The sequence below is a fragment of the Ixodes scapularis genome, unplaced genomic scaffold, assembly GCF_016920785.2.
Source record: "Ixodes scapularis isolate PalLabHiFi unplaced genomic scaffold, ASM1692078v2 PGA_scaffold4__175_contigs__length_147842914, whole genome shotgun sequence".
Classification (NCBI taxonomy): Eukaryota; Metazoa; Arthropoda; class Arachnida; order Ixodida; family Ixodidae; genus Ixodes; species Ixodes scapularis.
Genome location: NW_024609879.1, coordinates 110,905,742 through 110,933,722, shown reverse-complemented (window position 1 = coordinate 110,933,722; position 27,981 = coordinate 110,905,742). Strand labels below are relative to the sequence as shown.

The window sequence follows — 27,981 nt, the reverse complement described above, 5'->3', positions numbered from 1 at the left end:
AGGCACTTCTCGGTCGGCTTCTCCCCCGTGGAACCCAACGAATCATGCGGTTTCTTCGGTAAGACTGGAGCAGCATCTTCCGGACGGGGACTGAGTTTTGTCCAAGCACCATCTTCCGGACTGCATCCGGGTTTCGTTGCAACGTCTCTTCTGGACCGGAGGAAGGAGACTAAAGTTGGATCTGGAATGGAACAGAACCTAGTTACTACAAGTATGGCGCCTGGAACAGGTCTCCGACTGGTGCGCCTACCGCGTCCCCAAAAGTGGCCACTAAATTTCTGCCAGATGACGCCATAAAAGTGTCACGCACTCGCCGGCCACAATGCTAGTGGCGTCGCAGCAGCGGTGGTGTATGTGGCAGATGCCTGTTCTGTCGCAGGTCGCTCACCAGCTTGAGAGTCCACAAAAGCTTCGGCTGCCAGGAGTTGGGCTGCCGCGACGACTACGACACTCCAGCTAGCTCGTGCTTTTACCGGCGTTTCTACGACTAACCGACAGGACTGTGACGTCCGACGGCACGACACCCCGGCTTTTGTGACGTCGTTTGTTGTTACTTCGGGACCACTTTCGACGCTAAACACACCGGTCAGAGACGTGTTCCCCGAATCATGTTCACAAGCAAGTTTAGCAGATGGAGGTGGAACGAGACTTGCGGAGGTCGAGGTGTCTGCCGTATTCGTCAGGGATAGAAACAGACTCGTGCGGAAACTAGGAATCAATGTTCAGGGGGCAACTCTGGTCAATATTTTCAAACTGGGGTTACAACCGTCTTCAGCTCGGTCAGTGTCCCTGAATCACGAGGTGTATTTCTTTCCGATACTGTGAGTACTTTTGTAAATGGTACGGCTGAAAGTCTGCTTTCGGGCGTCTACGGCAAAGCCGGAACTGTCTGAGAGGGATGGCAGCACTGATCAACAGATGTCACGCTGGTGCTGCGGTATGCGGTACAACAGGCAGCTGACCGACTTAAACTACCAATTTCAAGAAGTAATGTCAGCTGCTTTTTTTTTAGTCTTTTGTGTCATGGGAGAGCTTATCTAGGAAAGATCAGTGTGTATTCATAGAGCTAGCAGCTAAAGACTAATCCCATGCACTGCGTACACAAAGAAACGAGTGCATTTGGCGCCAGCCACTGGGTGCTGGCGCAAGGCGTGCAGCGTGGCTGCATCGCAATGCCAGTTCTGTTTCTTGCTGACGGAAATGACAGTCGACGGCATGCATAAGAGGAGGAAGTTAATACTGGAGCATCAAACGACTAAGCGGCGTGCATTTCACATGCTGTACAGCTGTTTGCAGGTGGGTGCTCTTTGAGTTGTGTACTATGCACAAGAGTTTGCACGCTGGAGTAGTTAGCTACGGTATACATATCTCTAGGTCGATTTAAATGCGGAGAACCTACAGTGGATGTCCTTGCATGTTGCCTGGTGTAGTGTTCATTCTCCGCCCTGGAGGCGGTACTTTCTGAAGCTATAAAGCATTTGTCAATTTCATGCGGTGGCACAGTGCAGAGCAGCACAGCTCGACTGCATACTTTATGCACAGGAGCACTAATACACAAAAAAGGATAAGCTTTAGGCTCACAAAAACTGCTAGGACGAAACAAAAAAATAGAGAAGGGCAGGAAGCAGAGGAAAGGCATGGAAGAAGACCCAAAGCACAAATGGCCCAGTGTTGTTTGACTTACACTAACTTGCTGGCCACATGCTAAAGAGCAGCTGGTCGCGTCTTTAATGTTGGTTTTAGCGGAATACGCGGCTTCACTTCGACGTTATATTTTGGCTGCGATCATATTTTGTGCCCCTAAAGCGATACCGGTCATCTAACTCAGTTCAGTTTTTGACCAGGGTTGCCCTTTAAAGGGGCACTGACACATCCATATCATATTTTTTTTTTATTATCCGTAACGATTGAAAACGATGCCGGTACATTACCCTCAAAATTCGAAACTTGGGAATTCAGTATTTTTGAATTAAAAAAACAATTTCCAAATACCGAATTTGAAGTTCCCACGCGATCTGCGCCAGTGCAGTGAGTCAAATTTTGCGGTCTCCTGTGACTCGACTTTCTTTCAGACCTCCACTCTCCGCTATGAAGCAAAGCGCCGTTGCCACAGCGACCCGAAGCGAGGAGGAGGTGAGCAGGCGAGATAGAAGGGCGTCGGCGCGGGAAAAAACCGGTTTCTTCCCCGACTCGCCGATAATCCTCTGCTCGAATGCCGCCAAGTTTTCCGAAGCAGCATACAAATCCAGGAAGCGACATCACACCGAAATCTGATTTTTGGTATTTCAAAAAGGGGCCGTAGTGCGTTTGCAATTGCGTTAGAAAACATGTTTGACGATTGCCGTTATTAAATGCAATAGAAAAGTCGCCTACAAAGCTTCTAAATTTCCTGATATTTGACGTCACCGATCAAAAGAAGCAAGGAGCTGAGTGCGGGAGATATAAACAACAAAAATAAAAAGGCGCACGTGCGCGCAAGGAAGTTTTTTTTTCGCGATGCGTTTTTTTTTTTTTTCGTGTTTATGACTACAATTTGCATGGTGTTAGACCAGGGGTTCCCAAACTTTTTTTGTCTCACGGAACCCCAGGAAGCCTCAAAGACTGCCGCGGAACCTTCCCCGACCTCCATATTTGCCGACCGAGAAGCAACAGATGCACAATTGTAGGCAATTTTGCTTATGTCGTTTCCCATATATCCCCACCATATCAATCGCAATGTCAGTACAAAGTGAGATGAAGGTGCTTTGCAAGGTCCTGCTGCGCAGCCTGCGGCGTGGGGGGGGGGGAGGAGGAGAGGAGGGTGAGGGGAGGGGGTTGCAATTTGGGTGTTCACGGAACCCATGAGACCAGCTCGTGGAACCCCTGTGTTCCCCGGAACCCAGTTTGAGAACCCCTGTGTTAGACAATTAAAAAGGTTACGACCTTTGGGGTGTCAGTGCCCCTTTGATAAGACAAATCAGCACGTGCAACTAGAACTAAGCAGAATTGTATGTGTGGACACGAAAGAGCAACTGACTCAAAGCAATGTGCTACCATTGCTTTGGCGCCCACACTACGTTCAGGTTAGAACACTTGATAAAATGTGAGAATGAACTTAGAACTTTCCAGAAGAATGACCGGAAACACAAAAGAACAGGGCTGACGGGATACAAACACCATACCTCTGCACGGCAGACATGCACGTTGCCGACGCTGCTATGCATGCGGCGATATTTGGGCACCTCAATTGCTCGATCCACCCGCGTTTATCGCCACTTCTGTTTGACCCTGCAAGCTTTCCTCGCCCTCAAATTGTTTGATGAGCGTAAAGGCCCGCTCACGCACTTGCATTTGCTTACGACCGAGGTTTTGCGATTTCTTTCAACGAGAGAACAGGCTGGCCCCATCTATGAGGTGGCACCGGAACTGAATTTCACTAGAGCGAAGGCTTTACAGTATTTGCAAAATTAAATGCACATACCGTCTATGAGAAACGGTCACTTAATACATTGTCAAAAGTTCTTCGAGCCGAGAAAGAAAGAATGATGCGCGAAAAACGAAAATATACGGAAGCTGCAAGTGTTCCACGGCCACCCGGCAGATTGCGCCAGTGTATTCTTTCGTCATCAGAGATTTTAGGGGACTTTAGAGGCACACAATTGTAAGCAGTTGCGCGTGAACGAACCAGCCTCAAAACTAAAGCTAACAACGACGACAACGACGCAACAAACAGCATGGAATGCTGACGAGAAAGCATACCAAGCCGGGCCAGGAGTTGATCCCGAGCTTGCACCTTTTCCGCGTGCGACATGTTCTGCAGTCGCTCCAGGTTCTCAGCGTGGATGGCTTCTCGGTCACTGAGTGCGAGGGCACCGCCGTTCGAGACTGGACAGGAGCTGGTTTGTGGTACGTCGGAATCCCTCAAACCGGACGAAGAGTTGCCCCGCTTGGCCCGCAGTGCAAACAGGCTCTTGTGTCCGATCGAAGGCGGAGCCCCCTAAAAGAGGTCGAGAGCAAAACTCGGTATGCTGAATTTCGACTGGATCCAATAGGTGCACATTCGATTTAGCCCCACCGAAGGAAAAGTGCAAATATTCTTCAAGGCGGAAATAGTATTGCTGCATGTATGGCTCAGATTATTAGCAAAATTAAAGTGATATAAAAAAATAAAAGAAACTCTTTAACACCTGAAAAAAAAAAAGTATTTTAAGTTTACGGGTGAAATTGGGAGATACAGGATGTGCATCATGTCTTAAGCTGTGCGGTTGTTAACTTGTGAGCTTTTCTGAGCTTGGAAGTTTCACTAAATTCCACTAACTTTGGCGGGACGTAAGTCGGCTAAATTTGGCGGGTGCACCGCAGTTTTTCATGATGCTCTATCGTAATGTTATGCTCATCTCATGGAAGCCAGTTTTTTTTGCTAAAATCTAGGTTAGTATGCGGAGCTCATCTTAATCTGCCCTCATTATACTAGTACAGTGCAATCCACTTATAACAATAATGACAAAACCTGAAATTTCAATCGTTATAACCAATTATCACTGTATCTGGACTAGAAATTGATTGTTTCTAGTCTAGAGGCTCTAGTAACTGATCTTTATAAGCAGTACATCGTTATATCTGGTATCGTTATAAGTAGATTGCACTGTAGTAACACTATTGGATGTTCATGAAATGATCAGAACGAAGGGACCACATCATGAGAAGGGTGGGGATTGGACACAACGCAGTTCGAAAACAAATTAATTATTTATTTATTTGTTTTTTTCCTGTTTTGATTTAGTCTGAGGGTGTCTGCTTGATAATAACATTGGATTCAGGAAAATGGATAAACTTACCAGCACCTTGAGCTGCTCAACCTCAGGAAACGATGTGGTTGGCGCCGTTGGTGGCAGAGCGCTGCTTTGTTCCACACTGCGCTCCTGACAATGGGAAACAATGAGAACACATTTGATAATCAATGCAATTAGAGACATGTGCTAACATGCCCATAACCAACTTTATAGTTTCGCATTGCTCACTACATCCACACCATGCAAGATCTGGAAGCGGTTGAAGTCCAGAAGGGCTGTAAGTACATTATACAAGGGGGACTCCGGCGATTTTTAAGTTAACTCAACTAAATATATTTTCTGACTCCCCGGCCTTTACCCTTTCCGGTATGCTATTTAGTTTCGCGAAATTCATAATAGTTATAGCGAAATCGTCAAATGAAAATGATGCAAAAACCAACATTCAAATATACCCGCACTTTTCAGTGCCGTGACGTCAGTGGAGAGCTGTCTTGCCAGTCGAGCGAGCAGTCTAAAAAATAGAATATGCCAATCATTTGTTCCGTGCTGGAGCGCGGGGACTGGAGCGAGCTTCCAAAGCATTTATTTGACACCATGAAACTGCTTCGAATCAGTTGGGAACAAATTCTACAGTCCAAAGAGTAAACCCCGCACTTCCACTGACGTCACTTTTTCATTGTTGACAGTAGAGACTTTCAGTTTGAAAAACACGGTGAGGACCAAAATTGTAAATTAAATAAATTCGTGAAAAAAATTTATTTTGACCTAATATTTCGTATACTATTTTGGCCATGTTGTTTGGCGAGTTTAGCAAAATTTCAAGCAAATCGGGGACCATGAAGAAATCGCCGGAGTACCCCTTTAACAAAGTGCCTAGCGTTACGTCCGACAGAACCCGAAATAAAGATTAAAGTTACGTTGGACATAACTTTACCCCAAGGATTCGAGTTATGTCCGACATAACCCAATATAAAAATTAAAGTTACGTCCGACGTAACCCAATATAAAAATTAAAGTTACGTCCGACGTAACCCAATATGAAAATTAAAGTCACGTGTCCGACGTAACTCAATATGAAAATTAAAGTTACGTCCTATGTAACCTATGCAACCTACACGCATGTTTTGCTTTACGTCTAATACATGACGTACATACAAAAAACATTGTAAATTATTACTGCGTTACGTCCAATGAAGCATTCGTGAATCGGTTAAACTCTCAACTCTATCCGTTCCTTCAGATTTGTTGAGAGGGCTGGAGTGTCTTCCTCACACGTCGAGGCTACTGAAGCTCGGTGGGTCGATGCTCGACACATACATGTTTTTCTTTCTCTTCTTTTCCCTCCTTTAAAACAATTGATTGAATTTTATTTTTTTTTATTTTATGAAATCACTTCTTGCTATCTCTGCGGCGTTTGTTACACCTGCTTGTAGTCCTTGCTGGCTCAGGCTGAGAGCAAAGTTGATATGGCTAAAAGCCGAGGGTCTGTTGTCGTTCTCACACCTGGGCAGCCCCCTCGAAACAGCTCTTCATTTGCGACACTTTAGAAAAAAACACTGCCAAAGCTAGTGCGCGTGGCGATTTGAGTGGTACGTGAAGATTGTGCCAGTTTTTAACAAGTCTGCCAGAAACCCTGCTGCTGTAAACAGCACAATTGTATCACATTACCATTCTATCTCTCTTAATATTTGCTTCGGACGTCCGCGATTCTCAGAAAGCGTCGCAAGAAATCATCTTTAAGGAGAAAAATAAATTGTCTTAAAAACAAGAAAAACATGAGAAAAAAATAATAATAATGTGACGGGCATCTGTATCTGGAGGTACAAATGGAGTCGCAATTTTAACCAATTAATGAATGCTGCATCGAACGTAACATAATAATAATTCACTACATGTTTGTGTTTATGTCATATATTGATCATAGAGCATAACATTCAATAAGGATGAGTAGGTTACACAGGCCGTAACTTCAACTTTTATTTCCGTTGGACATAACTTTCATTTTCATTTCGAATTCCATCGGACGTAACTCGAAACCTTTGGGTAAAGTTACGTCGGACATAACTTTAATTTTTATTTTGGGTTCCGTTGGAAGTAATGCTAGACACTAAGTATACTTAAAAAGAGGTTTAAAAAACTTGTAATTTACTTCGAGTATATTCATGAGTATATTGTACCTAGTGTATTTACCACTTGTAGTACATAACCTCTAATTTACCTTGTACTTGACATCAAGTACTTTTTAGATGTACTTTACCCAACACTGTTGAAGTTAGGTGTCATAACACTGTTTTTGTAGCACACACCACAAGAGATGATCACCCTCCAGCCAGGTGACTAAGAATGAATCCATCGCGCTCACGACGATATTATAGAATTTAGCTATAAGCCTCCTTTATTCAAAGCAGTGCCCTCCACGTGCCATGACACAAGTTCAACCTAACTGGCCCATAGCTGTGTCTTGACCGAAACCGTGCCAAGAGTGAACTCCCCTGTGCTCCAAGTAAATGCTGTAAATGAGGCTGTGGCCCTGTCATCTTCATTGTGTTCCCTTTTAGTTTTGATGACTGTTTATAAACAAAATCGTTTCAAAGGGTGGACTGGAATAAATTGCAAAAATCGTACAACGCTGTGCTTCGGAGACTAAACAAAACAAGGCAACAGAATGGGAAGGTCGCGGGCTTACCACGACATCGCAGAGCACAGACGCAAGTGGGACGTCTGAGGGAGACTTGGTCGTACTGTCTTCGACTTGTGGCGGCAATTTTGACGCGTTCGAAGGTGTCCCTCGATTCGCTCCATCACCACGTTCCGGACTGTCCTGTTTCTTAGCAGACCGAACCACCTCAACCGACGGTTTCCCGCCACTCTTCAAGAAGTCATCCTGCATGCGCAAGAGTTCTTCGTCGGTTTCACCGCGCTTCGGCCGCGCCAGCAGCGGAATCTCCATGTCGACGCCGAGAAGGTCCTGTACTGTACGTCAAATACAGCACTGTCAGCACAGACAGCTCGGTGGTTCCATGGCGGAGGGCTGTGATTTCTGGACGCAATATCACACTAATGATTGGGATTTGGACGATCGAGGATCAGCGACAAACATTAATTCAAACCACAATCAAGAAATCAAGCACTCGGTCAACTCGGTTGACTTCTTGACTCGGTGCCGCTCAAAACGTGCTCAAACGTAAACATGGAGAAGCCAGAGTAGACAGTAGATTAGACAGCTAGTTTGGCAAGTTTATTTATGTAGCCAACTATTTAGCCACCTATTATAAAGTCTGCTTGTTGCAGCCTGTTTCCACGTTTTCTTTTTAAAAACTAAGAGTTATTTGGATATCTACTGGTATAACTCTTTTTAAGCAAACGTATAATTTTCATACATAATTTTATTTACATTTTGGTGAAGATTGACAGTCAAGAAATGTCGCAACCTAGCCGATGTCGTCACAGTCAGTTCCTCTCCGTCCGACCACCTTGAGTTGGCCAACATGGCAGAACAGGCTCCCAGTAAATCTGATATAGCGACGATTTTCAAAAGATTGAGGTCAATTCCTGCTAACAAGGTAAGCTTTTTGGTTGAGGCAATCGCGAACTTGCGGCCCTTGACCTTTCGTCCCCGGTCACTCAGTTTGTCGCCGGGCCCGTATTGAGGTTCGCCGAGTCGGTGACGGCTCGCGGTGCCCAAAGCCGACTAAACGTCTCGCTTGGATTTCGATTGATGGTCGTGCTCACATCCGGCCTTCCTTGTGCATATTTTTTTCTGAGAGTATTGGGGAATTTTGCGCGAAGGAAAACACAAACATAAAAGAGGCACCGTGTATGAAGCGTGCGACCGCATGCGAATATCCAAACCATATGTTCGACACGTAGTCTAGAGGGTAGACTGAAATGACGTATCACATGTATCACATGCAAATCGCACATCCTCGCTAAATCGCTCCGAAATTTGTCAGCTCAGCCGGTAAAAAAAAAGAAAAAACGTATTCCACTCTTTGTTGTTTTTGTCCGCTGGATTTGATGCTCGTCTTGACGAGAGAGAAAAAGGGGGCGATGGCCACATTTTATGGCTGCTCCTAAATACTAAAACGACAAAACAAAAAACCGGATTTTGCGACCACAGTTCGCGTTCGTACTACCACAAGAAGCTTATAAACGAAAACAAAAAGCGATCAGCAGGTAAATTTCGTCCTGTCAGCCGTGTCAGCAAAAGAAATGAAGGATAAAAAAAATTCGTCCTTGGAGGGGAAATAAAAAAAAAATATAGTAATTTTCTTTTAATTAAGCGAACTACTTCGGTGCTGTAGTAAATGACCTTTGATCAATGAAAACATGAAGATGCGAGTCTCACGTCCCCCAACGTTCAGATTGTTTGGGGAACATTTAAATAAGCTCATGATTCTTGCATCAATATTAGCACCTTACACTAGGTATAATATAATAACTAGAACAAAGTGAATTTCACATTGACTTTGTCATGTGATTGTAGTCAACAAGGCGTTTGACTGTGAAGTTATGTCCCCTGTCATGAGACGACTATCACTATGCATTTACTGTTTGTTTATATATGCAACAGAGGGACAGAGGTTGTTGGGTGCCTCTGTTGCTGTGATGGTGTTACCGTGGTTCATAAGAAGGAAGAATTTGTGACGCTCTTTTTTTAATTATTTTTTGAAAGCATTGTATTTATAGTCAATTAAGAATAAGCTTCTAAGGAGGGCATTTTCTAGGGCTGTAACAATGATTCACCTCTCAAGATAGCCCAACCCTGTTTTCGCTTGAATTGCGCAGCATCACTGTAAACACTGAGGGCACCACGCAGCTGCAGGAATGTAATATTTTCTTAATCTCTGCACTGGCTGAGATGTACTGGAAAAGCTTTGCACCGGTTTGTTTACAGTTTGAAAAAATACAGCTGCAGAATTCAGGAAAAGAATTATTGTAAAATTTGGTATAAAAAGACAAAAGTCCTCATGAGTACTTTTCCAAAATGGGGCACACGAAGATACAGATACACAATCGACCTCCTTTTCTCTGTGCTTCTCACAACATCCAGTCTTCCTTGAAAGAAGCATTGTTAAAGGACTTAGTTTAATATAATTCTTAAATACCATGCTGACTCTATACTTGACTTATTTTGACAAAATGTGCTGCAAGACAGGGACAGAGTAAGTTAGACAACACTTTCCCTGTCTTGCGGCGCATTTTGTCAAAACAAGTCATGTACCAACTGGCCCATCTGTCACTCTTGATTCATACTTGATGCCAACAGTCCTAAGTTTTTTCTTCTTTTTTCTTTTGTTTTTTATATTTTTTGTGATTAATCGTTCATGTTAGTGTTTGCACATACATTTGTAGAAAATATGTTCCTTCTTTGGGTTCTGTTTGTTTGTGAAAGTGCCTAAAGACTATGCAAACAGGATTTTTGTTAATAAATTTCAACAAAGCTCCCAAGACTAGGTAAATACACAAGAATTCCAAAAGAAGCAGAGTTTGCATGTCTGCGTTTTTGCAGCAGGCAGACGGATTTGGGCCAATGTTTGACTGCCAACACACTTGCAAAGCAGCACTAGAGAAAACAGCTGCTGATGGTGCGCCTTAGTTAGCCTAGATCTGGCAGTGTTTTTAGCTGTTCGATCAGGGTCATGTGGTTTATGGGTCTGATAGCGTCTCTATGCTTTGCTCGGTCTCTTTACCCCCGTTCTCGTCCTACGGCAACGCACATACACACGTGAGCACCCTATCTGCGCGGGAGTTCGCAGGTGAAAATAAGTCCCCCTGCAGCTGGATTATGAAACTGGTCTCAGCTGGATCCAGTTGGATGCGAAACAATCGAGCTGGATCCTGATAAGACCAGTTTTGTAACTTGGCTTCATGTGGACTAATTTTCACTTGGGTTACTCTCTAATCTTAAGTCCGGCAAGAGAAGGCCACTGCCTTCACTTGCCGGAGTGTTGGAGCAGGACGCAGACGAGCCGCCTCGCTGGCTCCAAGGTGAAACGCTGGCCTATGAATCCCCGGGCGCTGGGTTCAAATCCCGACCGAGGTGCCCGCATTCCGGCGAAGGCTTGTTGCGGAGGAGGTGCCGTGTAGCCGAGATTTCATCTGCACATAAAAAGATCCCCAGGTGGACGGAATCAATCACCAGTCCTTCCCTAGGGCATGCCGTTTGCTCTTCGTGTGTCCGGCACGTAAAACCCTCACCTTTGATTTTCTTTTAGTGTGCGCGATACTCCGGCAACACTCTTGCGAGTCTTAAAACGCAATGCAGGTGTGTTCTTGCCTTTTGAATGGGAACTGCACCGGTGCACGTGCAGGTGTGCTTCGACTGCGGGGCCAAGAACCCGACGTGGTCGAGCGTCACCTATGGCGTCTTCATCTGCATGGACTGCTCGGCGGTGCACCGCTCCCTGGGGGTGCACCTGTCCTTCGTGCGCTCCACCCAGCTGGACACCAACTGGACCTGGCTGCAGCTGCGCGCCATGCAAGTGGGGGGCAACGCAAACGCCGTGAGTTCGGATGCCTCGTGTCCTTCGGGGCGGCTTGTCGGGGGCATCGATGCCTCGTCGAGGGAATTCATTTATGCATTGTTGGGGGAAAGAATGCCTTGTCGAAGGCATCAGCTACTGCCTTGCCGGAGGTATGCGTTTTTGCCTTGTCAGAGGCATGTGTTTGTGCCTTGTCGGAGGTATGGTTTATTGCCTTGTCAGAGGCATGCATTTGTGCCTTGTCAGAGGAAGAAATGACTTGTCAGTGACATCTATGAATACCTCGTTGGAGACATCCATTTGTGCCTTATTAGGGGCACGCATTACTGCCTCATCGGAGGAACTCGTGTGCCTTATCAGAGGCACGCATTAATGCAGTGTCGGGAGCATTTATTAACTCCTTATCAGACACATTCATTGATGCATTCAGGAGAATTCATTATTGCCTTCTCAGAGGTACCATTAGTGCACTGTCAGAGGCATGCATTAATGATTTGTCTGGGTGAATTCATTAATACCTTGTCAAAGACTTCAGTACTTTCGTTCATGGCATCCATTAATGTCTTATTAGAGGCATGTATTAATGCCATGTTAGGTGCATGCATTAATTCCTTGCTATAGGTATGTATTATAGCCTTGTCAAAGACGCCAATTAATGTCTTTTAGAGGAATGCATTATTGCATGCTTAGATCTTTATAGGAACACGACCAATAAATAAGCAGCTTTATTTTATAATACACAGATTTTCCGAAGTGCTGGTTTCAGGAACATTTCACTGGCACATAATTCACATAATTCTGTGACCAGGAGGGATATGGTGTGTGTTCCTGTGTTCATTACCACAAATTGATTTATATCCAGAATATTTTTTTATATTTTTCTATTAAATGTGGACAATGCAGGATGTTTTCTTCTGACAATTACATAGCTTACAGTGTGTGAATCAGAATGCCATTTTTCCTCTAACAAAAACCGCCAGTTGAGAACCGGCCCCTTGTAAATTCTCCGACTCTCTTTGATGATGCCATGAATCTCTCCATAATATATAGATGTAATGAAGCTCTGTGAGGCCCATATTCTGTAATAAGACTAACAAAATGGGCAACCATATAATTTTATGCCTACATAAAACTTCCCTATTTAACTCCTTCCGTAGTACAACGCCTGTAGGCCATCACCCACCCCGGGATCAGTGGTTTCTATGCATTGCCGAAATTTGAATTTGGCACACAGAAACACATGTGCCATCTTGTGGATAGCTGAAGAACTACAACTTCGGTTTCAATATTATTTGGGGACTGCCACATAGAAATAAATACTACTGTGCGGTTGTCCCCAATATCCTGTTGACATTGAGGACTGCTATAAAGACAGCTTCTATTACATGATTTAACGGCTTTTTCTATTTATTTTTTCTGGATGAGAGTGGGCAGTGAGGACTGTGGATGATTTTGGATCATTTATTTGAACTTCCACAGTGACGCTTCATCTCCGAGGCACGGATTATCGACACTCTTTGGAGAGTGTCGTTCTAGCTCTCAAGGCTATCCTGAGCCAGGGCACAATCTTTGTGCCACAAGCCATAGAAACTCTAGCAGACAAATTAGAGCAGTGCTATGACAAACCAAGATTTTATGCAAAAAAAAAAAAAGAAAAAGAAACTGTTCTGAAGGACATGCACCTCTACGTGCAACAAACAGTGTCCGAGTGGCATGGTGCCACAGAAGTGCACTTGCCGATGTACCAAGTAACGACAGTATCAGCTAGAGCTCGATAACCTACAGAAGTGACGGTTAAATGTATAAGGCACATACTATATATTTAGAATTTTTAGAAATCATAGTAAATTTAATATATCTGCAAATGTTTTAACTTTTTTATTTGATTTGGGAACAATTTTCATGTTAAGCATTTGTATTTGACAAACTTTTTCAGACAGTGTTAACATTTGTTTCTTTTAAAGAGCAGTTTATTGGCTCCATTTTGATGCATCATAATTAACCATATGCCGAGTAGTTTTTAAAATAAAAAAATGTTTTGTACATCTTTCGAGTATCGCCACTTCTTTCCGTGGTATGGAAAGAGTCGCTTTAAACGTTCATTTGCGGGGAAAAAAAATTCCCAAGTGGATTTTCGTACTTCTCAAGTCACAGTGATTTACGCTGGTCTTCCTATATTCTGTATGACTTTGTTTTCCTCTGTAATAGGTAACTGAGAGATTTTTTTGTGCGTTTCTAGCTGACAGTAATCCTAAATTGCACTAACACCTCGCTGTAAAGGCCCGTTCACACTCTTGCGACCGACTTCGACCGAGAGATACCAGACCGGTTTTTAAGCCTTTTGCGACTTCTTAGGACCGGATGCGATGCAGCGGAGCTGGTCCTAAGAAGTCCGGTCTGGTCTCTCTCGGTCGAAGTCGGTCGCAAGAGTGTGAACGGGCCTTAAGGTCTTGCCTTGTCATCTTTGAAGCGAGTTTCTGGCCCTCGACTGACGCAACGGTTGCTGTTGTCACGTGTGTGCGTGCGCAGGTGGCCTTCTTCCAGCAGCACAGCTGCAACACAACGGATGCCCAGCAGAAGTACCACAGCCGGGTGGCACAGCTGTACCGGGAGAAGCTGCACCAGCAGGCGGCAGCCGCCATGCGTCTCCACGGGACCAAGGTTTGGCGCCCCTCCCCCTTCCTTCTCGGGACAGCTACCGTGCGGTGTTGCAGAAGTTTAGTATTTTCTCGTTTGTTACCGACACGCGCGACCAAGAGCATCGCCGTGGTCGGCTTTCCACGGTTAGCTGAACGACGGAGAGTGTTGTCTGACCGTCCACTTTGATGTCATTGGTTTAAGAATGCAACGGCCTCTAGCTTCCGTCGCGCTGTTTACCCGCACCGTCGAGTTTGTCATCATATCCGACAAGTAAGCCAGGATCGCAACCGGTGACGTCGCAGTGAGGCAAATTCTGGTTGTGACATTGCGGATGGGAAACATAAGAGGGCACTACCCAGACTTCTGGGCACTAATAAGTTGCACCATTCTTGAAGTCGCACCCCTGCCCCCTATAAATGGCCGTTTTCATGAAAAAGTCGGTAGTATATATGAGCTGCATGTTCGTGTAAGTCACACTTTGTGCTGTCAGCCCCGCAAGATTGAATGGATAATCTGGCTAATGTGTATCGCGTTTGCAATGTATGTGCCTGTGAGAGCCAGTTGCCATTTTCTTGCTAAAGAATTGAGTGAGAGATATAACCACCGCCGCGAATTTGCGCAGAAGTTAAGGTTAAAAACAAAATGTGGTACAGTAATGTCTCGTGAATATGGACCCAGTTAATATGGACACCCCACTATATGGACACCATTTTCGGGAACAAACTGGGAAAATACATGCATTTTTATCTCGTTAATATGGACAACTCGTGTTATGGACAATCTTTGGGGGGAACGGAGGTGTTTTTATTAACGAGACATCACTGTAGTCAGTTTGATCAGAGTCATTTCTTTGAGAAATAAAAACAGTTAGAGCAGTGATCAGGGGCTGCTTGCAAAAGTGCACATACGATAACTCACAAACGAATGCTGCTGATTGCCCATGCAGCTGCTTCTGGATCACGTCGAGAGCCCTTGTGGTAGTCCGGAGACCAAGGAGGACATAGACTTCTTCAAGGAGCTCGAGAAGGAACGAGCGGCCGCGCAGGAGCAAGACGACGCGCTCAACGCCGAGTGGCGCAGTGCCGGCGCCCTCTTTCACGCGCCGACGGAGCCTGTTCAGGTTGGTTCACGAACAGTGCTCATCATCGCGGAGGAAGTCCTTCTTGTTGCACATTTTTGTACCGTCAAAGTCGAAATCTGGTGAAGTTCTGATAGTAGCCAATTTGTTTCAAATTTGGTTCAACATTATTAATGGACCGATCTGAACTAATAACCCAAATTGCAAGTCGCACTATTTTTCTTTTTCTTTTAAAAGTTACTGAACTTCTAAATGTGGTCCAAGAGGTTGAGATGCTGTACTAGCAACGGGAAAACGTGACGTCAGGTGTTGTGATCTGGAGAAGCAACATGGGGACATTACAGGTTGTTCTCAACCTGTTACGAGAAGTTTGGAGGTGTGAAATTAATGCCGGTTAAGCTCAAGCCAGCAAAAAAAAAAAAAAAAAGAAAAAAGAAAAAAAAAAAAACACTTGCAAAATGCTACTTTTTTTTTTCCATGCTGCCTGCTAGGCTTACAGGTTACACATGTGACGTCAGCCCACTGGAGGGCACAAAAATTGTAATGCTGGCTTTGGTATTCCCTGCATTTACCGTTTCCCTCATAGCTATTTCGAACTTAGAGATTATAAATAGTGTGCCAAAATAAGTGAAGCCTGGGTATTCCGAAAATGTATTTAGTTTGCACAGCTCAAAAAACTGCTGGAGCTTCCCTCATACATACACCTTCGTGCTATTAGTTGGCGCTGTAAATAGCCTAAACGTTGCTGATCGGTGCCGACATTGTGCTGTATCAGCGATACAGTGTTAAAATGCTGCTAAGTTACGTTCAAGTCTGCACAGCATCATTGATATTCTTGGTATGACCTGACACTGCAATGTATGTGTGAACCGGCTGTTAAAGTGAAGCTACTCAATGCCAGGACGTTTGCAAACCCTGTTTAGGCGTCTAATATAAGGCACTCGATTGCGGTTTTACTTTTGAGCTTGTAACTCTAGCGCACACCTAGCGGACGTTCTTGCGTCGAGCGGCTTGCATCTTCCTTGTGGTGCTTTAAAAGCAATCCGGAGGCATTTGCTCTTCGAGGTGGGACCTCTCGCGTAACATTCCGTGGTGAAACTCCAGAACGAGAAAGGATTCTTGAATGGGAGCTGCTATTGAACCTTGCACTTTTGTGAACATAGATGTTCTGAGATTAGCCGAAATGGGGATGGATGTGCTGTTCCTTTGCCCCGGGGATAAAGTTTTGCAATCCAAAATTGGTTTTGACTGACAGACGCGTGAAAATGAAGCGAACTCCTTTAAACATCGAGACGACGGCTAACGAAAGTGGAGGCAGGCATCATCTAAGTAGCTCGCAATAAGTGAATCTTTTTGCATTTATGTCATGGTTGCAACATTGTATTTATTTTATTTTTTTAGGTGACTCCATCGCTGAGCAGCGCCGCGACTCCTGCGGCGACTCCGGCTCCGTCTCTGTCGTCCGGACGCAAGCCACAGCGCAAGCCAGGCAAGGGTTTGGGTGCACAGAAGGTGAGATTACTGCATAGCTACCACAGTTTTTTTTTTTCCTGCCGGTCTCACCGGTGAAAGTTGCTTTAATTTCTCGAAACTCGTAACTACGAAGCATGAGCTTGAAGCGGGATGACCAAGGTTCCTCCCCGCGGTTGTCACCTTGTCAGCGACCGTAGCGTGACGGCGTTTCATTCGACCGAGTTCGTGCTCAAATGGCGTCCGACTCGTGCGGCGCAGGTGAGCGCCAACTTCCAGGAGATCGAGCGGGAAGCACAGAAAGCGGACGAGATGAGGGCTGCCGTGAGCACAAGCCAGGCCGGCGGACCCGGCGACTCATCGGCCTCCATAGGGGCAGAGGAAGCGGCACGTCAGCTGGCCTCCATGCGGCTGGCCTACAAGGACCTGGATCAAAACGTGCGCGGGAAGCAGGTGACGGCCGCAGGCTTTGCTCTCCTGGCGACCATGTCTGGAAAGGGTCGTTTGCTGCAATGTGCTCTTGCTGCATCCCACTTCTATCTTGCTGTGGTGCTGCAGTGTGGTTTCATTGCAGCAAATCTGGCTGCAGCAGACATTTGGTTACGGCTGGGGTTCCGTGTTTTCGAAAAAATATGAAAAACACTCGCCGCTGAATTTTACGTCAATTTCGAATTATCCCGAAACTTTAAAATTTCAAGGTCACAACAACAAAAAAAAGAAAGGCAAGAAAGATATGTTTCACAAATAAATTTTACAAAGGCAGAGGGTCAGTGGTCCTCAGGTGATGCCACTTCCGTTTCCTTTGAAATATCAAACTACTGACAGAACATATTTGCCCTTTAGCATGTCAAGGAACCTTGACGACCTAAAAAGGCCTTTCGTCAGTATAAATGAAGTTCGGGTCATGAAAGAGATGAGGTCCAGGTCATAATGCACAAACCTTATTTATTTTGTTTTTAATTTTTAAAAATTGGGAATTCCAAATTTCAGAGAATTTGGAATCTAACAAAAATAAACTCCGATAAACCCAGAATTTCTTGTGAATAATAGACTCTGAAACATGCCCTCCGAATTTCGCGGGGAGTAAACTCAAAAAGCACGGAACCCTAGTTATAGCGCACCGATTTGTGAAGTTTGGGTTTGGTTGGTCTTCCTATCTATGCTATACAGCCAACTTTGCTTATAACAGATTTTGTTATAACATACATTTGGATATAACAGATGGCACTAGGGAGTTTGTGAGTAGTTTGCCATTCCATTGTAGCGGACTCTTCGAGAACAGTCATTATTTCAGGCATTACACGACTTTGGTTTGGTAGCAGTGGCATCCATTTTGCAAACTGCTGTCATCGTGCTCGGCGCCTTGAGAGCCTCGTATGGACCAAAGCATGCAGTGATGACAATCCTCAGTACGGCTGAACAAAATAACAAAAAAACTACCTTTCAAAGTTTGGAAGTTTCAGTAAACCAGATCTTTCCTAATATCCATTCACATTTTGTCAGTGTCACTGATTAAACAGGCTCCAGTCATAATTTGTGTCAAAGCCTGTAGTAAGAGTATCTGCATTCTGCATACTCCTTTTAGAACAAACCAAAATATTTGTCATTATGAAGGTTTGTTATAAAGTGTTTATACTTTAATATACCTTTCTGGAAAACCTCAGAAGGCCTCTCCTGGACTCCATGTTGCACCTTGTGGGGAGTTGTTGAGCCATTTCGACGTTTGTCGTGGGAGTGACTTAATTCCTTCTCACTTGCAGCTGCGAGCTCAGAACACAAGGGAAACTGAACGAGCAGATCACGAAGCCGACACATGCCGTTTTCCTATCGTCCTGCTTTCCTCGCGTTCTCAAATCGCAAAACTGCTGAACACGCAAGAACTGCTCCGCCTATTCATGGGTACTCCTTCACGTGCCGTAGTGCTTTGAAAAGATGACGGGAGGTGCCGCGTGTTTCCAGAGTGGTCCAATAGACTGCCAAAGGTTTTTTTTTTTTGCTCGAAACCTGAACCAACGTTTCTCCACTTGTTGCATGTGGCTACTCTAGCTTTTTAGTAGTACCACCAGATTTGCTCGGTTGTTCAGATACAGTGATGTCTCTTTAAAACGGACACCTCTGCACCTTCAAACAAGCATGCATAATGTGACTTGTTCATAACAAACGAAACAACAATGCATGTACAGTGCAACCCCACTAACAACCATACCACATATAATGATGTACACTTATAACAATCGGTTTCTAGAATTGCTAGACTGGAAATGATCATTCTCTAGCCCAGATACAACGATGATCGGTTGTATCGATTGTAATTTCGGGTTTTCTCATTATCGCTAGAAGTGTGTTGCACTGTATTCACCCAGTTTGTTTCCAAAAATGCTGCATACAAAGTGGGGTGTCCATATTAATGGGGTCCATAACATTGGGACATGACTATCTTAATATGTTCTCCAAAATTAAAAGGAAACAAGAAAAAGGAATGTCTATACTTGTTTTCACCTCGTAAGAAAAGGAAGTTTTGCACATTGTTCATATGCCACATAAAGTAGTTCTTATGAGATTTGGTTGTCAGAGGAAGGAGCAATGCTTTTGGCATTTGAAATGTGTACATCTTGATAAGATCACATATATCTAATTTAAAATGTACCTAACATATATTGTAATTCTCTATGTAAAAGGATGAATTAGTAATGCTCAGCGAATAACCAAACTTCTTTTGCTACGGTTCTTGAGTATATTGAAAGAGAAGTGTGATGCTACATAAAATTGGTGGGGATAAACGAATCAGCGAGAGAGGAAATTGAGAACATAATTAAAAGGGGAGGGGTGTAAACGTTTCTAGGCCAGGTGGCGCGAACCACCGCCCGATACGAAGGCCATAGCCAATACCATCCGTTATCCATGGCTGAAGTACAGCTAGCTCGTTGACTCTATGGTGCCTGGAACGCACCTCCGACCCTTCGGTTTACCTTGGTTTTACGCTTGCTCCGCTGCGGGTCGCTCTCCAGCTTGTCGGTCCTCGGGAGCTTTGGCAGTCGGGACGCTGGAAACACGGTAACGCTCGCGTTTGCCCGTGCTTTTCTGCCAAAACTTCTACGACCGACCGCCGACATCCAACGGCGCGACGCTCCAGCTCTTGCAACGTCGTTTGCTGCCACTTCCGGGCCACTTTCGACACGTGGGTGGGACGGGACGCCGAACACACCGGTCCGAGGTACATTCGAACACCGTGGTGACCCCGGCGTCTTCCGTCTTCCAGGTGGACCCCCGCAAGGCGCAGCAGATCGAGCGACTCGGCATGGGCCTGGGCGGGGGAGGAGCCGGCGGGAGGGCGCCAGTGTCCCACTCGGCGCTGGCGGACATGCGCACCATCGCGCAGGAGGCGCCTGCCTCGTCAAACAGCGCCGGCGATCGCGGAAACCACGATGGACTCTCCGGTGGCGCGGGCTTTTTTTCGTCCGGAAACCACAAGTTCAACGATGCGTTTGACGACATGCGGTCACCGGCGCCGTCGTGGGAGACGCTGCTCTCGTCACCCTCCGGCGGCGATCCCGACACGTGCGTCCTGGAACAATTTTTACCCTTGGTTTCCTTTTCGTTGCTTCTCCTGCGTTACTGGTGTCTCGTCCGCTGCTTCCGACTCTCACCCGCTTGTTGCTTGCTACTTCTTCATTTATATTGTGTTTGGCGCACTATGACCTATGTTGCTGCTGTGCCATAAAACCCTAAATTCAGTTCAATTCAATTCTCATTTATTGAATACCCGCTGTGCCTTTCAGCATTACAATGAAAAAGATACAAACACAGAAAAAAAAATACTGTGATTTTTTTGTGTTTTGTCTGCTGCTTGTGACTTTTTCCCATGTCTTGTCTGCTACTCTGATTTTTTTCTCTCTCTCTCTCTCGTCTGCTACTTGTGGTCCACCAAAGAAAATACATACAGTGAAATGCCGCTTGAACAAACTCTAGTTGAACAAGCTATTCAGATGAACAAACTTTTGTAGAATTCCCCAGCCAGACCCCATTGTCTCCAATAAATTGACTTCAGTGAACATTCACTCAGGCAAGCTTTTCTTGGGCTGCCTTTCCATTTGTTCAAGCAATACTTCACTGCATCAGTGGTTGTCTACTCCACTTTCAATACTAAAACTGTGCAATACAAACTCTTTGCCCTCAAAATTTGGTTTAGGTGCAGTTTCTACTTTAGTGTTGAACCATATAGTACAAGTTCAGTGGGGTTCGTAATCGATCGTTGTCAGAAACAATTTGACGCTATCCACAGTTCGGTGAGGCAAGAGTTCCGAAGTCGCTGACATGGGATTCTCACTACGCAGATTCATTGCATATCGTTCGAGCCAAATGAACAAAACCCATCTTGAATAAATCACAAAAAATTGGTACAGCATATTGTGTCACACCGAATTGCCACAAATAAATGTTTGGCGAAGTGGCACGCTTGTTTTTTTTTTGCGAAAAATGTTGAAAGACAAAGCCTGCCTCTACAGAACGTCTCAAATAAAAGCCAAAAGTGTAATGCACTGAAAAGTTTAGGCGTTCATGTGCGCCATTGGGGAAATTTGATTCTAAGAAGAGAGAAAAAAAGGTTGAATTCCGACCGTCTGTACCGCTTCAGGTCTTCTGGCCGCAGCAGGCGACCAGTACAGCCGCCAGGCCCCGTGACGGACGACGCGCAGAAGAAATTCGGCAACGCCAAGGCCATCTCCTCGGACCAGTACTTCCAGGGATCTAGGGATTCGGACGTAAGAAGATGCCTCTTTCACTCAATCTCGGTGTGGTTGGAGCCTCTACACGACCGAATCTCCATTGTATATGGCGTCATTTCCACACGAACGATGCAGACAGCCTAGAACCTTCATTTTGAGTAGATTGTGAAGTACAATATGCTTCTCTGATTGCACGCAGTGCCATTTATTAGCGTCCCCTAACACATGGAGATTCTCCCATTTTGATCTCGAGGAACGTCAATCTCTCTCGACTACCGTATGGAAATGTCAGAAATTAAGGGTCGACCTATAATCGTGATCAAAGAATTTCGTCCTACATTGCTGACCAAATATTGCGACCCTACCCAGCACATTGAGCTATCGAGGTTGAATAAAGGTGTGTCGAAAAAAGGGTCGACCTATATTCAAATTAATTTTTTTTTTTATTCTCGGTAGTAGTTGAGGACTTTCTCGGTAGTAGTTGAAGACTTCTTCCCAGTGTCAGCGTTGATGCAACACGGCACTGCAGAAGCCTATAGAACTTTTAAAGAGCAATGCACATGCTAGGGAATATTTTGCCAGGTAGTTATGCATCAGTGGATCGATCGGACCTCCTTCAAGGGCGATTAAAAATTTATGCGCACATGCTTTTTGACATTCACATTGCACAAACTCTTTGAAATCCAAATTTGTTGTTGATTATTGCATAGGCTCATTTGAAGATGATTCGCCACATCATACATTGTCACGTGTCTATCCGACAAAATCGGTTTGCGTGCACGCTCAATGTTGTCATTGGTTGTGGAGATGGATGTGCGTCCGGCTCCTCTTTCTTGGACGACAACCGTGCGTCCTTCCTCGAACTTCAGTATTCATTCAAGTGCACTTCGCGACAAGACACTTCCTCTACACTGTGCAGAATGTCTTCGACAAACATCCACTCCAGATGCATCCTCGTACCGCAAAAAACAAACTACTACTACACGCTGCTCTTCTTTCTTCCAAATCACATGTTGGGCAGCCATTGTTCCTCGCACCACAGTCACAACTGAACTGATGCAACGCGTTCAAACCTGCACGGTAGTGACCGGAGAGGCAGCGACCACGTACGAAAAGCACTGATAATACAGCACGGCCAAAAAATGTTTTGAAGTGGCCAAAGTGCGGCTAATTCTTTTAATCACCCTCGTAGAATAGTGCGTCAATTGGAAAAACACTTTAATAAGGGGCAGGGAAGGCCAAGGAACCTTTAGAAGCTTGGGGGAGCCTCCGAGGGTTTTTAGGGAACCCCTGGGCTACTACAGACGGTGTTCGGGAGCCCATGCTTTGTGTGTAACCTTTCTCCTGGTTTAAAACACAGAAAATTTTCCTTACCCCTTCTGAAGCGAAGTAAGCCGATTGAGGATTGCATTTTGCAGTTTGAGAGGCGGGCAACGCTGGCCCGCTTTGAGGGCTCCTCGTCCATCTCGAGTGCCGACTACTTTGGCGGCGGCAGTGGGGGCTCTTCGTCGCACGGCGGAGGAGGTGGAATCTCTGGCGGTGCCAGCGGGCCTAACCTCTACGAGATCCGCGAGGGAGTCCGGGACGGAGTGACTAAGGTGGCCTCTCGTCTCTCCTCCCTGGCCAATGGTGTCATGAGTTCCCTCCAGGTGAGCCTTCCCTAATTTTTGTATGTTTAATGAATTTTGTGGAAGACAGTTGCTTCACCACTAGGGAAGGATGAGCAGATGGGTTCCTTGGGGAATTTTGGGGCAGTGTAGTCTGTCCACCGTCGAGAAAAATGGGAACAAGAGTGCCTTTTTTAATTTCTGCATCTCGGGTAGAAGGAAAAACAATTGCATCACTTTTAGGGAAAAAAAGGGAACTTTGTTTCTTGCGAGGAAATTTTTTTGGGGGGGGAGGGGGGGGGGGGGCAGAATACCGTTAGAGCACAAAGGCACCTTTCCCAATTTTTTGCATCTAGGGAAAAATGAACAGTGCAGTTACCTCTCCACTAGGGAAAAGGGGGCAGGTGGATTTGTTGGGGAATTCCAGGGCAGTGTAGCATGTGCACTGTCGGGGAGATATGCGGACATGGGTCATTCCCTAATTTCGTGTCTGCCTAGGGCGGCAGAATTTTGGGGGCGGCCAATTTGTGGCCGTCCCAAAACTAATTGGCTTTTTTTTTTTTAAGTCTAGTTCTGCATTTAGATACTTTAAAAATTCTAGGTCGAAATCTAGCTACTTTTAAAAATTTGAACTTTAAACTCAATTAGTTCCCTATCCCCCCCCGAATGGTCACTGACCATTGGAAACTGGGGGTTGGGCGGGTAGGGTTGGTGCTGCTCTGTGAAAGGCTGCCTAGAGCTTCAAAATGCTAAGTCTGCCTCTGGCAATTGGGTCTGTTGGGGAGTTTCAGGACATTGTTATGTGTCCACCGTCAAGAAGATATAGCCACAGGGGTACCTTATGTAATTCCCTCTTGCTAGTGAATGAAAAGAAAAGCAGTTGCCTCACCACTAGGGAAAAAGGGGGCAATTGGGTTTGTTGGGGAATTTCAGGGTTTTTTATGTGTGTACCGTCTGAGAAATATAGGGACAAGGCACTTTTGCTAATTTCTCCTTATCTGGGGAAGATGGGAGAAAACAGTTGTCTTACCACTAGGGAGAAAAGAGCAATTGGGTTTGTTGGGGAACTTCAGGGCAGTCTACACTGCCCACATTTGGGGATGTTTGGGAGAATGTTTTTTTAAAGAAATGGAGTGTGTTAATTTTTAATGAAAAAAGAAAAGAGGCTTGGTTAAAAGATGGTAAGTGTGCAGGCGAGCTGGTGGTAGCTAATCATGTCATATTACACCTGAGACTGCAGTGAAAGAAATCGGAAGAACTTTCAGTAGAAGGAACAGACACAGAGAACGTCTCTGTCTGTGTGAGACGTTCTCTGTGTCTATTCCTTCTACTAAAAGTTCTTCCGATTTCTTCCACCGCAGTCTCGGGTGTAATACGACATGATGAGGCTTGGTTCACTTGGAAATTTTAGGGAAGTGGAGCGTATCTAAAGATACGACAACGGCTGGTCAACTTTTCCTTGTCACGCATGTGTGGAGGTATTTATTTTGGCTGACGTCAGCTATTTTAGCCATGATCATGGGTTTATAGAAAGGTGTGAGAGTTTCCCTCTGCACCCCACTGGGGACGTTCGAGTTAGGGAATGGCCAGGGAGAAGTGAAAAACTGGAGGATTGGGAACCAATATCATGTAGCAGATTGTCCGAGTGACATAGTGGAGGTGTTGTCAACGCCGAAAAACTCTGCCGCCAAGCGTAAGCACGCTTTAGCAGCTTCTAACACAAATTTAATTTTTGCTCTCTTTCCTCAATCATACTAACAGAGAAAGTGAAGCTTGTGCACGGTAAGGGAAGCTTTCTTAACAGCTCCAATACACCTACTCTTTTCCATGTTTGGTAGCATGCCCTTATACCCTCTTTTTTTTATACTTAGAAGTTCTGCATCTTGTTTTTAAGCATGCTTTTAGCTCCTAACATTCGAGTTAAAGACACAATGTTTATGAACGAGGCCCATGCATCCAATTTCCCGCAGAGCGTACATTGAATCGTAGCAATTTGCGCGAGAAGCATAGCAGCAGGTTGAGAAAATGACTTTACAAAAGTGATTAACTACAAAACTTACTTACAGAGATAGCAATTTTTCTGTAAAGCTGTCTTCTACGTTCTGTAAGTTACTGGGCTCTTTTTGTCCACCTTGACAATTGAATATGTATCTGAATGCTTGCAGGGAATGGAGTGTGCAAGCATTGTTCATGTGCAGTGTGTCTACGGCTCGTGTAAATACGGTTCTATGGTACACCATTACTGGCATGTTCCTTCACTTCTACGTGTTCTGGCATTTCTGATTTTGTCGCTTGTCTTTACCAGTATAGCTATCCCTTTCCTCCTTTCTCAACTTTTTTTTTTCTAATGGGAAAAGTACACAAATATAATTATTTTTTTCTAGCATACTTTTCTTCAATCAATGCTTTTTACTATTACGTAAAATTCTGTAAGAATGCCCACTCAAAATGAAGAGATAAATTATGAAAAACATTGAGTGGGCTATTTTGGGGGGATGCGACAGCAAAACTTTCTAAAAAAATTAATGATAAACCCCAGGATACCCGCTACAGACCACGTGACGCGGAAACTGATACTGCAAATCACAAACACGGCAAATTCGCGTTTCACGATGCAATAAACACGTGGGAATTCGCTACAAACTCCTGTGTCACTGGAAAGGATACCGCTGGTTGCAGACGCAGCAGATTTCACAGTACGAAAAACGCATGGAAACCCACCAAGAACTCTCATCTCACACAATGGATATCGAGGGCGCACCAGATTCAAGTTTCGTGGTGCAATGAACACGCAGGAACCCGCTACAAACTTGCCTGGGAACGGGAACCGACATCGCGCGCGCAGATTGCAGACAAAAACGCGGTAATCTGCTATGAACTTGCTTGCCGGACGTACCGGTACCGTAGATTGCGCGGTTGATGCGTTTCCCGTCCAACATCGTGTGACATCCGACGGGAATGTGGGGGTGGGTGATGTTTGGAATTTTTATGTTACGGATGTTGAGTCAGGAAAATGGGACGGGCGATCTCTGGGGGAGGGCGTCCTTACGGAATTTTACTTTATACATTTTTTTTGTGAACATAACTTGCAGTTGGTTCATTATTTTACAGTTTGCCTTTTAGAGCCCTGCTTTTTGGCTTACTGTTTCTGTTTTCTGACATCCCTCATCTCCGGTCATCAAATTAAAGAATGCTAAATGATAGAGGCACTTCTGGTGTAATGTTTTCCAGCACGGGTGCCACTTACTCTTTCATAGCTTGCCATGACTGTGGAGGTGGCATTTTTTGGCATGCATCTTTTCTTTGTTCTAGTACTGTTCTTTCAGCATGGATTTTTAGTTGCGTCTTGTTTTCAGCATGCCTTTTTAATTGTCCTTACGTTTCAGCCCATAATTTTGTCATACCTCTTCCAGGTACTAACTTACCTCAAGGGTTTACAGAGCGCGAATTTGTCTGCTTTTTGTGCAGGGTTTGCAGTGACTCAGAACGTTGAGCTCTGATTGGTTCCGATTTGAAGGATAGTGAGTAGACCTCAATGCTAGCTGCCTTGAGGTTTATTCAGATATCCTTTCAATCAAAACCAATCAGAGCTCGGCGTTTGGACGTCACCACAAGAAACAGGTGAACTTGCGCTCCGTATAGGGTGTCCCAAGCGGACCTTCGACAGCGAAATTCGGTGCCTGAATGTGGAAAGCTCATACCATCACCGAACGCGTACCAAGCATTTCAGCTTTATTGTGCGAAATTTCAAGGTGTAGTTCTCTTCCCACAAGCATCTTGTCAAGGTTGCGTGGGTTCACAGATGACCGTTCGCAAACTCAGTCGTCTGTGAACGCTCCCAATCTCGACTCTGGTGAGTTTTTTGCTCTCATTTGTTAGAGGAACAGAACTGTGCCTTGAAACTTTCCACATTCAGGCTCTGATTTTTCCGGCTCGTTTTGCGGTAGACGTCTGCTTGGGACACCCCATAGTTGGTATGAGTCGCTGCTTTTGTAATGGCCGGCAGGATGATAACGGCAGGGAGGTCTTTGAGTCGTTCCGACCCCAGCACAAGCTCCCTACCTCCGACAGTGCTTCGGCATCTTGCTAGCCTCAAGTGTGCAGGCACTGCCAAAGCATGGTGGAAGGCAACGAGCACGTGCTGGGCGCCCGGCATCCAAAAGGAACATCCTGCCGCTCTCACCCTGTGGGCGACTGTAGCCAAAACGAGATGTTGAGTCTCTCACCCGTTTGCCTCTGTTGCAGGATCGCTACGGCTACTGAATTAACCGCCTTGTGGTGGAGGATCCCACCGCACCCTTTGGCCACCCCCGCAAGAAGACTGAACACGAAAGCTTTCACGTTACGGAAGAAAGGAAGGGGGGCACGTTGCGATGACGCTTTGCAAATAAAAGTGCCATTTATAGGTTTGTACCACCTGGCTTCCGAACCTCTGGTGTCCTTGTCGGCTTTTGCTTTCGTCTGTCGTCGACCGTACGCGGCGCTTTGCAAACCAAAGGTAATTGGCAAGTTTCTTTTCTTTGATGCGGAATGTGTTTTATTATTTGAATTCCACGAGAAAACCGTCGTATCAATTTTTCCGCTAGATTTAACGGGGACATTGGATTGTTCCCAGGATCCAAAGCATGTTTGAAAATGGTAAAGCAAGCTGCCAAGAGAAAACACTCTTTTCTTCACTGTCCTCCGATAGTTTTGTTCGTAATGCAAGGTTTTTCGCCCTTTCCCATCGACAGCATAACAATAAGCAGACGGACCTTGCATAATCTGCATTAATAGGGAGTTTTCGTAGACCGCACTACCCCCTCCGCTAAGCGTTCCGCAACGAAAAAGTCGCTACTGCGCCTGCGCGCCGATAGCCTTGACTGTGGAGTTCCCGCTATCGTAGCGGATTGCGGAGGGCCTTGCGGGACGGCGAAAACGTTCTACGAAAACTCCCTAATGGCCTCATTAGGGACTTTTCGTAGACCGCGTTTCCCCCTCCGCTAAGCCTTCCGCAACGAAGCAGCCGCTACTGCGCCGGCGCGACCATGGCCTTGACTGTAGAGTTCCGGCTAGCGTAGCTGGTTGCGGAGAGCGTTGCGGGACAGCGGAAACGATCTACGAAAACTCCCTATTATCTTTAGCGTACTGCCATTTTCCAGCCAAGGATGAAGTATGGCGGTCGCGCACCATACTTCATCCTTGGCCTCAAAGAAAGAAAGGAGG

General features: G+C 45.4%; 2 protein-coding genes across 2 annotated transcripts; one reads left to right on the top strand and one right to left on the bottom strand.

The window, feature by feature from the left end:
• Nucleotides 1-1,467: 1,467 nt before the first annotated feature.
• On the bottom strand, nucleotides 1,468-7,960 carry LOC121047478 (RNA polymerase II-associated protein 1-like). Its single transcript, XM_040502721.2, has 4 exons — nucleotides 7,459-7,960; nucleotides 4,818-4,901; nucleotides 3,739-3,976; nucleotides 1,468-1,547 (listed from the first exon to the last, which is right to left on the bottom strand). Exons 1-4 carry the CDS (start codon nucleotides 7,720-7,722, stop codon nucleotides 1,468-1,470), a joined length of 666 nt encoding a protein of 221 aa, XP_040358655.1. The 5' UTR covers nucleotides 7,723-7,960.
• A 255-nt stretch (nucleotides 7,961-8,215) lies between these two features.
• On the top strand, nucleotides 8,216-27,205 carry LOC8029027 (ADP-ribosylation factor GTPase-activating protein 3). Its single transcript, XM_029980946.4, has 10 exons — nucleotides 8,216-8,335; nucleotides 11,087-11,278; nucleotides 13,787-13,918; nucleotides 14,844-15,017; nucleotides 16,377-16,487; nucleotides 16,707-16,898; nucleotides 19,705-20,003; nucleotides 21,079-21,205; nucleotides 22,588-22,818; nucleotides 27,022-27,205. The coding sequence occupies exons 1-10, from the start codon at nucleotides 8,261-8,263 to the stop codon at nucleotides 27,037-27,039; spliced, it is 1,551 nt and encodes a 516-aa protein (XP_029836806.2). The 5' UTR covers nucleotides 8,216-8,260; the 3' UTR covers nucleotides 27,040-27,205.
• The last annotated feature ends 776 nt before the right edge of the window (nucleotides 27,206-27,981 follow it).

What these genes read in the sequence shown, in the direction of transcription:
- LOC121047478 (XM_040502721.2), bottom strand. Translation starts at nt 7,722, where the DNA reads ATGGAGATTCCGCTGCTGGCGCGGCCGAAGCGCGGTGAAACCGACGAA. An exon ending in CTGTGCTCTGCGATGTCGTG is followed by an intron (nt 4,902 to 7,458) that starts GTAAGCCCGCGA and finishes TCCCATTGTCAG; the next exon opens with GAGCGCAGTGTGGAACAAAG. An exon ending in TTGAGCAGCTCAAGGTGCTG is followed by an intron (nt 3,977 to 4,817) that starts GTAAGTTTATCC and finishes GACCTCTTTTAG; the next exon opens with GGGGCTCCGCCTTCGATCGG.
- LOC8029027 (XM_029980946.4), top strand. Translation starts at nt 8,261, where the DNA reads ATGGCAGAACAGGCTCCCAGTAAATCTGATATAGCGACGATTTTCAAA. An exon ending in GGTCAATTCCTGCTAACAAG is followed by an intron (nt 8,336 to 11,086) that starts GTAAGCTTTTTG and finishes GTGCACGTGCAG; the next exon opens with GTGTGCTTCGACTGCGGGGC. An exon ending in AGGGATCTAGGGATTCGGAC is followed by an intron (nt 21,206 to 22,587) that starts GTAAGAAGATGC and finishes TGCATTTTGCAG; the next exon opens with TTTGAGAGGCGGGCAACGCT.